This window comes from Frankliniella occidentalis, unplaced genomic scaffold (assembly GCF_000697945.3).
Source record: "Frankliniella occidentalis isolate FOCC.00 unplaced genomic scaffold, Focc_3.1 Scaffold158, whole genome shotgun sequence".
Classification (NCBI taxonomy): domain Eukaryota; kingdom Metazoa; phylum Arthropoda; class Insecta; order Thysanoptera; family Thripidae; genus Frankliniella; species Frankliniella occidentalis.
This window is the reverse complement of record NW_026267284.1, coordinates 467,732-477,748: the sequence shown is the minus strand read 5'-3', so window position 1 is coordinate 477,748 and position 10,017 is coordinate 467,732. Positions and strand designations below refer to the sequence as shown.

Sequence of the window (10,017 nt, the reverse complement as noted above, 5' to 3'; positions counted from 1 at the left end):
ACTTTGAGGCCTTCTACTTGGTAGCGGTCTGCTATCAACATCACTTGCAGCTCCATTTGCTCGAAGTCTTGCACCTGCCCCGAATAAAGGTACTCGAGGAACTTCTCGAAAGCTTCGGGCCAGGGCGCGTCCTCGACGGTCACCTGTAAAGTAAAACGTAACGGATACAATCAGTCGAAGTTCGTGCGTTGCAAAATGACCACGAAACGCTCGACGAAATGGCTATGCGCGTCCCAGTCCCAGTGACAATTAAAACGCAGTCAAGACGATATGCAATCCAATCGTTTGATGAAATTACATCGATTCGCCATGGGCGAACATGGGTGATATCGTTTTAAAATGGCATTTCCCACTATCGTCCCCTCACTCACCACCATCTCCTTGGCCTCCTTGAAGTCCAGAGTGAACATGCTGCGGAACACCGGGCTGCGCGCGCAGAGCACCTGCTTGTGCGCCGGGATGGCCACGTCCCCCAGCAGGAAGGTGACCTCGGCCAGCTCGCGCATGCTGCGCAGGCGCGCCCAGTCGGCGCACGGCCCGCACGGCGTGTTGCGGTAGTGCGTGGACACCCGCGCCGCGAAGCTCACGTCGTGCAGCTGCAGCGTTGGGGGCGCGAAACGAAACGGCATTTAAAAATTTAGGAGTCATTATCCATGAGGCAGTTAAAAATTGGTATCGAAAAAATGTCGCCGCGATTCATAAACGACACATGGCGATATCATTTCAATATCGATTCTATAAATATTGTTTTGAATGCCGTGCACGAGTTGTTCCCCGTGGCAAGCCGCGGGTGACACAAGCCCTCCCTACCGCCGCACCTCGGACACCTCGTCCACGACGAGCAGCTCCCCGTCACCCTTGAACAGCTTCTTGACCGTGGAACCTTTGACGGCGGCGCGAGCGTCGAATCTCGTCGACACGACGACCTCCACCTGATATCACGTACAGACCGTTGAGAATATGGCGGAATATCAGAAAGCAGTTTGAGTGTTGGGATTTGCAAACAACGCGGGCCACCTTGATGCAGAGGTTCTCGGGCCGCTCGGCCTGCACGTTGTGCAGCAGCAGCCGCAGCGACGAGTCGTCGTCGTCCTCGGGGTCGCCGACGCGCACGTCAAGCGTCCAGGACAGGCCGGCCGCCGGCGACTGGTAGCGGATGAGCGTGGTGGCCTCGCCCTCCACCGAGTCCTTGTAGGCCCACTCGCACTCCAGCGTGCAGAGGCGCGTGTGCTCCAGCGGCTCCCGCTGTGGCTCGTCCAGCCGCCCCACGGTCCGCGACTCCTCGGCCGAGTCCTGGGGGCGCACCGGTAAGCGTCGCCGTCCCTCTCCCTCCACGCAAACCCCTCCCCCTCTCCCCGATCGATTCTTTCGCTCCGCTGCTCACCAGCACCGGGCCGTCCTCGCTGCTGTCGAAGACCGTGGATCTGGAGAGGCCGTCTGATGCCTCGACGTCCCCCATGTCCACGCCGTCTGATAAGCTATGTGCCGCGCCCACTGTTAGAAAATACCACGGTGCTCGACACAACAAGACCGCCAACAACCTCGCCGCCCAGCCCACGCGGGGAAATGCAACAATGCCTCGATAACTCGGAAGACACCGGGAAAACCATGTTTTGTATTTATTACTCCATTTTATTTTCGGCAAAACAGTTGTTTGAACCAGAGTCTATCTAGCCGTTGACGCTGCGGATCATCTGCAAGAACGAGTACCACTGGCGCATGGAGTCTTTGAACACGGGGAGCGTCACTCCCCCCAAGAGTGGGACGCGCACCGAGCAAGCCTTCTGCGCTCGAGTCATCATGTTGAGGATGACCCTGAGTGAAACACGACCAACACGACGGTCAAATACTGTCGTTCCTTTGAGAACATGACCATCAAGCTCATCGCCCTCGGCACCACACCCACCTGCGCACCGGCACAGACTCCTCGGTCCACGGGCTGCCCCACACGCCCTCGCTCACGCCCAGTGTGGACGTGGCTAGGTTGTCGCTGATGGTGGCGATGTTGTAGTAGAAGAGGAGCGGGGCTGGCACGAGTAACGCCGTGTACGTCTCGAAGGAGCCCGTGGCCACGTTGAAGGTGGCGAGCAGCGACGTGGCGAGCAGCCCGGAGATGAGCACGAACAGGGTGAGGTAGTACGTGGTCGCCATGCGGTCGCCCAGGTCCATCAGCAGGTGGTGCGCTCGCGCCATGCGCAGCACCGCCTGCTCGCCGCTGCAGGTCTGCGGGGAGGTTGAGGAACAGGTAGTGCGGGAAGCCGGTTAGCAGGGGGAGCCCTCAAGTAACCGCGCCCGACCTGCATGCGCCGGCTGATGGTCCTGGCGAGCGAGGCGGCGCCGGAGGACACGAGCAGCAGCGTGAACACGATGGCGTTGACGCACAGCGGGCAGGTGACGGTGGCCACGTCCTGGGTGAGGCACACCAGGTACCAGAGCACGCCCTGCGGCTTGGGGTAGAACGACATGGCGAGCTCGCCCGTCAGCACCGGGCCCATGATCATGATGGAGGGGATGGTGACGACAAAGAAGGCCGTCACGTTGCGGACGGCCCGCATGCCGCGCACCGTCGCGCGCAGGTCTTGGAGGTCGTCCTCAGTCGCGTCCGCCTCCAGCTCCTCGGCCAGCACCACCAGGTCCTCCAGCATGCGCCGGGTCTGCGCGCGGCGCGACGTGAACGTCACCTGCGGCGCAGGGGAACACCGAGGGGTACTTCGCTTAAAAATTAGTCACGCCTCAAAAATTTTAAAAAAAATCTCAAGCAAATACACAAAAATTTGCGCATGATTGAATTTATAGTGCGAAGTACCCCTCGAGGAAAACTCGATATCGTCACGACATCAGTTGTCTATCGTTTCGATACGCCGTTTCGCATTGAGAGAGGTGCGGTGCGCATGCCTCACGGAAAGTGACATTTACAAACGATGTAGAAACGGAATTGAAGCGACGCGTACGTACGTTATGTCTTTTGTCATCGTTTCGACATTCCGTTTCGGTATCGGTTCGTCACTCCGCTTCGATAACGTTTCGAGCGCCGTTTCCCTCTGGGGACTACCAGCCCTGCGCTCGCCTGCCTGGTAGATCATGGTGCCAAGCATGAGGGCGACGTCCATGAGGGCGAGGCAGCGCTTGTCCAGGTCGGGCGAGTCGAGCGCGGCCTTGAGGAGGCTGCCCGCCGTGGCGACGGCCGCCAGCGCGGCCCCGTGCCTGCCCCCGCAGAGCATCTGCCAGAGCCACACGCGCCAGTTGGCCGGGCGCGCGTGCAGCGGCAGAACGGGCAGCGTGCGGCGGAGGAACGAGGACAGGACCGCACCTGTACATCCCCAAAACTGCAGGCATGCCTAAATTACATGTCCCTAATTCTATTTTTATGTCCGCCCTGGCACCGGGGTTCAGAAGTTTCGTCCTTCCCACTACTCCTCATTCCACTTTAATATCCACCTCGTCAACTCTCTCAACGTATATGTCTGGTCTGAGCCGTCACTTGCGTCTTCCCCGTTACTGCGAGTTTGGCCGTAGCCAGATCTCAAAATTCCATGTTCCGGGTTTAGACAGTTTTCTGCGAAACACTCTGATATCTTAACGAGACACGAGTGACTCAAGCTCACCTGACGGACCTGGCCGCGTTGACATTGTACTCTTCACCCGCTCTCTTGAGCGATTAAGACGGAGGCTATCTGATCCGCCGACCGATTGGGATTGGTGGCGTGACAGTGACGTCTATTCGCATCATCGTTAGTACGGGCTAGAGAGTGGTGTCGGGGTTCAAACTGTTTGCAGAGCTAGATTGTCTGTTTGACAGCTGCCTTGATGACGCTTTAATAGCTTGACGGGGAGGTCATACACAAACGTCCGAACGGAAGTACACATTGCATAATAGTAGTCTGTTAAATTTTAGGAGATAATTGATAAAGATTAACGCTTCTGTTGGTAAAAATCGCATTTTACTTTTCACGTGAGCTATCACTAAAATTTGCGTTTAGCATCAATAAAAGTACAAAATAAATACTAGATCTTTTTAAATTAGATAACTTCATAAAGTTCTTTGGTAAAGCTAGGAAAAATTAATGACAATTTCTTAGATCAAATATTTCTTTCTAATCAATGTAAGAAGCTTAATACAATAGCGAATAGGAAAGGCACAGCGTAATGGATTGGTACAGTTTTGGTTCCAGCTCCGGTACTGGAACCAGGGACGAATGTGAAAGGTACTTTTGGCACTCTTCTGTTGGTGCCAATCTCCTGGAAAAACCACGCGGATTTTTTGAGGGTCCGATTCAGTGAGCCGTTTTCGTAGTCCACGTGCACAAGACCAAACTTTCGCCTGTAAAAAAAAATAAAAAAATACAAAGGGTCACTCCAGTATGGCTGCCGCCCTTATTCTGGCGCCATATTATTTAACTGAACACTACAAGTTCCTACCCGAAATTGGCCGTCCACTCGTAGGTGTCGATGAGACTCCAGGCTAGGTAGCCCATTATGTTAACGTTCTCCTCCGTGGCGGTGCGGATCAGCTCCTGCAGGTATACCTAAAAGTGGAGTATAGGGTTAGCATCAGAGACGGCGAGGTTCCATACTCGCGTCACGATTAACGCTAGTTGCGCAGTGACAGCTCGTAGGAACGGGTGCTCTGTCTCCGCTGGCCAGCTGTACGTTCGTCCGCAGAGTGCTTCGAGCAGCGGACGGGGCAGGCCCGTCCGGCCGGCGTAGCGCCTGCGGATGCCAGGGTAGGCCAGCCCGCGCGACACTCATGCGTGCATCGGGCCGGATTGCCTACCCACCAGGCGCTCCGTGTGTGCCGAGTGCGGAGAAAACAAGAGGTTTCCGTGTCTCGCCCACTGTACTCACACTGTGGTAGCCAACCCTGGGCTCGTCGTCGAGGGGGTCAGCCTTGGGGTTGGTATTGCCTCTCTCGTCTCCCCAGCCGTTCTCCGTGATGAAGAGGGGCGTGTTCTTGTAGTTGTCGCGGATCCAGAGCGGCGCGTCTCTCAGCACCCAGGGGTTGGCCTGACAAAGGACGACCGCGTGAAACTTCTCCGAGCGACGCCTCGCCGTTCAGACACACGGCGGAAACGCAGGTGTGTGAACGCCATTCGTACACATGAAGGCACAAGTGTGTGAATTGTAGAGGAAAATTCACACCTCTGCTCCCTTCAGTGCACGATCGGGTTGCGACCCCGCCGCCCTCGCCCTCACCCGCATGAACAAGTCCCCGAAGAAGCCCGGCCTCGTGTCGGTGCCGACCTCGGCGGCGTCGCGGTCAGACTGGATCGTGCCACCGCCCGCGGGCCGTGGCTTCTTGGTGCCGTCCGCCACCGTGGTGCCCATGTACGCGTTGAAGCAGAGGAAGTCGGCGCTGCCCTTGAGTCGCGCGCGCTCCTCGTCCGTGAAGCTCGGCAGGCGGGAGGTCGGCCGGTTCTCCAGCGCGCTGTAGTGCGCGACGCGCTCCTTGAGGGCTTCCGGGTAGTCGCCGTGCACCACCGGATGGTAGATGGAGCCCAGGGCGAACAGGTTGCCGCGCTCGGCCGCCTGGATGTCCTCGTAGGAGGTGGAGTTGGGTCGGCACCACAGCGTAAGCGCGGCCGCTCCGATCTTGCCTGGTTGTTGAGTCACGTTTATTATCAGAACCCTTCGGTGGCGTACGGGTGTGCACACCCGGAAAAAATTATTTCGTGTGTCAAGCACTTTTCTACTAAAAGTGACCCAAGATTATTTTTTTTTCTTGGCACGAAGACAATTTTTCCTTTGTAGCAGGATCTTAGGTCAAAATGAGCTTGGAAGATAAATTTTTCTCTGTGTGTGGCAGGAAAAGTCAAACGTGACGTGACCTCACCTCCCTGGGTCTTGCGGTACTTCTCCTCGTACACGCGGTAAGCCTCCATGTGCGCCAGGATCGTGTGGTGGACGCACTTGTAGTCGTCGCCGACCTGGGGCTCGTACAAGCCCGGCACGGGTAAGAGGGCAAAGTTCATGCAGTAGTAGTTGGCCTCGTTTATCGTGGTCCACAGACGCACCTGAAATATGTCAAGTTTTTAAGTTTCGATGGGTCAAAACTTGCGCGATGAGTTCTTTTGCCGTTTTGCATACTTTGTCGCCGAAGGTTTTGAAGAGAAAGTCTGCGTATTCTCTAAACGCTGGGACGATAGCCTTGTTAGCCCAGCCTCCAGTTTTCTTGAGAGTTGCGAACGGATAGTCAAAGTGGTTCATGGTTATCTGGAAAATCGATTTTTGTTTTGGGGGCCCTTTTTTTTTGTCAAGACTGTCCTAATACACCTCGACAAAAATATGAGTCGGATTACCATGGGCTGAATGTTGTGCTTTATGAGCTCTTCAATGAGATTTTTGTAGTAATTGACGCCATCCTGATTTATGACGGACGTGTCCCCTTCTGGAAGGACACGAGGCCATGACACAGAGAACCTGTAAACTTGAAGCTAAACCGATAATTGTCGTTAAACTTAATTGTCACAAAAAAATCGTCAGGAATTATTAAGTTTTTTGATCTGGCACTGTACCTTGAGGGCGGCTGCCATTGCCACGTCGTCCTTGTACCGATGATACGAGTCTGCGGTTACGTTCGGCTGTTTCATATCAGCATACGGTGGTGGCATCTCATGCTGAAGGAAAACGTCCATAACGCTCGGGCTTTTCCCTGCGAGCACACGGGGGCAAAATAACACTGGTCAAACAGACGTTTAATCAATCCGTCACTTCACTCTCGGCAGTCTCGGTCTTTTCCCAAGTATTCGCGAGGTGATTCGTGATTTATATGAGTCACAGGGCGATAAGACCAAGAGACACTTGCGTGGCTGTGGCTGGTAAACGCAAGAGACGCCGCGAGCCGCGCTGGCGAGCTAGACTCGGGATGCTCGGATTTGCGACTCCGGGGCAAGGTTGTCAAACAACAACAACAACAACATGTGCCATGTAAACGATGTCGTTGGACACGTAACGTACCGTCTACGTTCCACGCGCCCTCGACCTGCATCGCGGACGTGCCAGCGCCGAACAAGAAGTCCTCCGGCAGCGGAACGTACTCCATCGCGTCCGCGCCCGTCTTGGGAAAGAGAACACACTTTCGGTATAACTTCTCGTTCGTACCATGAAGAAATTCTTCAAGAAATTATTCATAGTACGAACGAGAACATTAGTAATACGAACGAGTTTTGTTTTTGTATCATGACAGCACAAATATTCTTCATACAATAGAGAAAATACTTACTATACGAAGGTCGACGTACATATCACGATCGACCTCTCTTGAGGTGCCACCACACTGAACGCTTTCGGCATGCCCGCGTCTGCCGTGTCCGCCTCTGTCCGCCCGGACAGATGTCAGTCTTTGCCAACTTGTTGACGGCGAAAAGTACGGTCTGACATGTCGACGGGCTGACAGAGGCGGACACGACGGACGCGGGCACTCCGAACGCGATTAGTGTGGAAGCATCTTTCGTTATACTTCTCGAGTTCAGGTAAAAAAAAATCTCACCTTGTGAACGCTCCCGCGGTCGTTTTGGCCGATTATAGACGACTGGCCGACGGCCGCGCAAAGGAGCAACAGGACGAGACGTCGACAACGCATGGCGGCGACCCGCAAGGCGGTCGGAAGCAAAGTGCGAATATGCGAACCGCACGGGTGATCCGTCGAACCTGGCCCTGTGCCGCGGCCGTGGGCCCCTGATATAATCACGCGCCGTCGATGTCGAGTGCGCACTCGCGCACCCGTCAAGTGCCTCCCACACGTGGACCGCACTGATAAAGGACGACAATCACAACTGAACGACTACCGAGAACGATGTGAAGCACAGAGGGCAAGGTTTACGTAAGCGCCACTCGCATGAGAAAGGGGCGCTGGAATCTCCGCCACCGCCGGCACTGAAGAACCTTTTCCGCGTGCGTAGGTGTCGTGGTCGAAATGAGAGAGAGACGACAGGGCATAGCTAGCCGGAACCTCTAAAGAAGAAAAGCACAACTCCTCAATCTGCTTCCCTCTGCGCGCTTATAGGCCGACCGACATGTCGAGGTCATCGTTGACCAATCAGCATCCAGGAAACAGATCGAAGTCATGCTTTTCTTCCTTAGGTTCCGATTGGTTTCAGTGGGCTTGCAGCCGAGGGGTGGATAACTCCCCTGCCAAGTATGTGCACCCCTAACTCTGCCCAATTCAATCTAATTCAGACCAATTAAATTAAATTCCAACGAATTCAGAAATAATTCAACTAATTCAGTCAATTCAAGACAATTTACATTCAATTCATATCAATTCACTTCAATCCAAGCCAATTCAAGTCAGTTAACGCTAATTCAGTAAAATTAAATCGCATTAACTCTAACCAATTAAAAAACAATTCAACCAATTCAGTCCAATTCAAATTCAATTCAAGCCAATTTAAACTAATTCAAATTCAATGCTTGAATTTGTACACCCAATTCAGAAGTTATCCACCCCTCGCTTGCAGCGGAGTACCGTATTTCGCCTCAACCAATCACAGCTATGATAAGGCTCGTCCTACATATTTGAGTCATAAGCACCGAATTCTTACTCTGAAGGAGTATCGGAGTAAGATTTACCCCCTGACCTCGCCCAATTGCAGTGACGAACCTCACTCTCATTGGATGAGCACCGTAAATTATCACTCAAATTGAGTGAGAAAAATAATCTTTGTCTCAGGAGAGCAACATTTTTTTGTGTCACAGATCTCGCTCTCCTAAGAATAAGATATCTAATATCTATAGGACTTGTAGAGTTAGCGCCGCGCGGCGCCGGGCTAAAAGCGTGCTACGGCGGGCCAGAGCGCCATCCTGGGTGGGGGGTTATGCCTCCGACCTATTTTTCTCCGACCTGGTGATTTTTCTACAATCCCCAAAAGTGCTTTTCAACCTAGATCTTGCATGACCTAATTTTCTCCGACCTATTTTCCTCCGACCTCGTCGATATGCTGAAATTTGGGATGAATGTGCTTCAAAGACGAACAGGCTTCAGAGGCCATGAAGGGGTACTTTAAGTGCAGTGAGGGAACAACCGCGACTATGATGGAGTGCAGCACCATGTCACGTGTTCTAGAACGGTCAAAGGTCCGCTCCGAGCCGTAAAACCCAACTCACTCCCTCCACCCGGTCAAAATAATTAAAAGTTGGGGAGCACGCCCCTCACCCCGCAGTCGGCGGAGACTTCTGAGTTCTGACGCGGATCAGCCGCTTCCAACCACATGTGCTCATCAGAACATTCTCCCGGTTGCTGGACTTACAGGTGTCGCAAAGTGAGCAAGACTGAAACCCATACATTCCGCGGCCTTACCTCCGAGGGGCCTACTAACTTTTTCAGTCCCGAGGGGTACGCGGGTATCGAACCCACAACCCCGAGTGCCGAACCCAATCGTCAGTATCAGCGACCCTGCCACCAATAAGCTACCAAGCCAACGGAGGCGAGCCGTGTTCCGATTCTACTTGAACTTCAGGTCGGCCCTTAGGCCGTACACCAACGCCTTATGGAAAAGCGAAAAATATTGCGGAGCCTGGAGTCGAACCACCGACCTCCCACGCTCTGGGCGGATGCTCTACCGACTGAGCCATAGAGGCGAGGTGTTGGACAACTCTCCAGGTCGCTCCAGTTAACCAGCCATTTTAAGCAGTCACTGGCGGCTAAAAAAAATACAAGTGTGTAGGAAATTTTTTGCTTGCCCACCGTACTAATTTGTGCGTTTTTAAGTGCGGGGAACAACATCTCAAAAATTGGCGATAACTTTTTGGAGGTTAATTTGGTGACAGGCAAGCCGGGACCCAACGCCAGTAGCGCCAATGCGCATTAAAACGCGCATTGAAGGTTATACATTTTTGGTGCATTTCATGCGCATGATGTGGCTAATAGATTTTAATTGCGAATAAACTGTATTATGCCTTCACTTAAATGGGGGTAGTCCCCCAATTTTCTATTTTTTTAATTTTTTTGTTTTTGACCGAGTGGGGAAGTTGGTTTTGAGCATTTACGGCGCCCAGCGAACTTTTGACTGTTCTGTGACG

The 10,017-nt window shown here is 53.5% G+C and overlaps 3 protein-coding genes across 6 annotated transcripts in view; all 3 read right to left on the bottom strand.

Moving 5' to 3' along the window:
• The window catches only part of LOC113216068 (speckle-type POZ protein homolog), a 5,294-nt gene extending 3,827 nt beyond the window's left edge, over window positions 1-1,467 (bottom strand). Inside the window, exons 1-4 of one of the 4 annotated variants that reach the window (XM_052271349.1) lie at window positions 1,385-1,467; window positions 1,018-1,293; window positions 819-932; window positions 372-596 (exon numbers count right to left, since the gene is read on the bottom strand). In XM_052271349.1, coding sequence (XP_052127309.1) covers window positions 372-596; window positions 819-932; window positions 1,018-1,293; window positions 1,385-1,459 — 690 coding nt within the window. In that variant the 5' untranslated portion in view covers window positions 1,460-1,467. The remainder of the gene's footprint in view (window positions 1-371; window positions 597-818; window positions 933-1,017; window positions 1,294-1,384) is intronic. The other 3 variants (XM_052271350.1, XM_052271351.1, XM_052271348.1) reach the window with 3 other exon arrangements.
• A 198-nt stretch (window positions 1,468-1,665) lies between these two features.
• On the bottom strand, window positions 1,666-3,785 carry LOC127750247 (uncharacterized). Its single transcript, XM_052271347.1, has 5 exons — window positions 3,606-3,785; window positions 3,072-3,310; window positions 2,298-2,681; window positions 1,907-2,223; window positions 1,666-1,815 (listed from the first exon to the last, which is right to left on the bottom strand). The coding sequence occupies exons 1-5, from the start codon at window positions 3,628-3,630 to the stop codon at window positions 1,671-1,673; spliced, it is 1,110 nt and encodes a 369-aa protein (XP_052127307.1). The 5' UTR covers window positions 3,631-3,785; the 3' UTR covers window positions 1,666-1,670.
• Window positions 3,786-3,919: 134 nt separating this feature from the next.
• Window positions 3,920-7,667, bottom strand: LOC113216105 (lactase/phlorizin hydrolase). The gene is made up of 10 exons (XM_026435828.2): window positions 7,487-7,667; window positions 6,955-7,054; window positions 6,513-6,649; window positions 6,297-6,431; window positions 6,085-6,210; window positions 5,831-6,011; window positions 5,194-5,594; window positions 4,846-5,004; window positions 4,420-4,526; window positions 3,920-4,321 (listed from the first exon to the last, which is right to left on the bottom strand). The coding sequence occupies exons 1-10, from the start codon at window positions 7,577-7,579 to the stop codon at window positions 4,099-4,101; spliced, it is 1,662 nt and encodes a 553-aa protein (XP_026291613.1). The 5' UTR covers window positions 7,580-7,667; the 3' UTR covers window positions 3,920-4,098.
• Window positions 7,668-10,017: the final 2,350 nt, after the last annotated feature.

Bases quoted from the DNA above. Each gene is read 5' to 3' on its own strand.
- LOC127750247 (XM_052271347.1), bottom strand. From the start codon at position 3,630: ATGTCAACGCGGCCAGGTCCGTCAG. The intron at 3,311-3,605 runs GTGAGCTTGAGT...GGGGATGTACAG, and splicing joins AACGCGGCCAGGTCCGTCAG to GTGCGGTCCTGTCCTCGTTC. The intron at 1,816-1,906 runs GTGGGTGTGGTG...TGTTTCACTCAG, and splicing joins GAGTCTGTGCCGGTGCGCAG to GGTCATCCTCAACATGATGA.
- LOC113216105 (XM_026435828.2), bottom strand. From the start codon at position 7,579: ATGCGTTGTCGACGTCTCGTCCTGTTGCTCCTTTGCGCGGCCGTCGGC. The intron at 4,527-4,845 runs GTGAGTACAGTG...CTCCACTTTTAG, and splicing joins CCAGGGTTGGCTACCACAGT to GTATACCTGCAGGAGCTGAT. The intron at 4,322-4,419 runs GTAGGAACTTGT...TTTTTTTTACAG, and splicing joins GAGTGGACGGCCAATTTCGG to GCGAAAGTTTGGTCTTGTGC.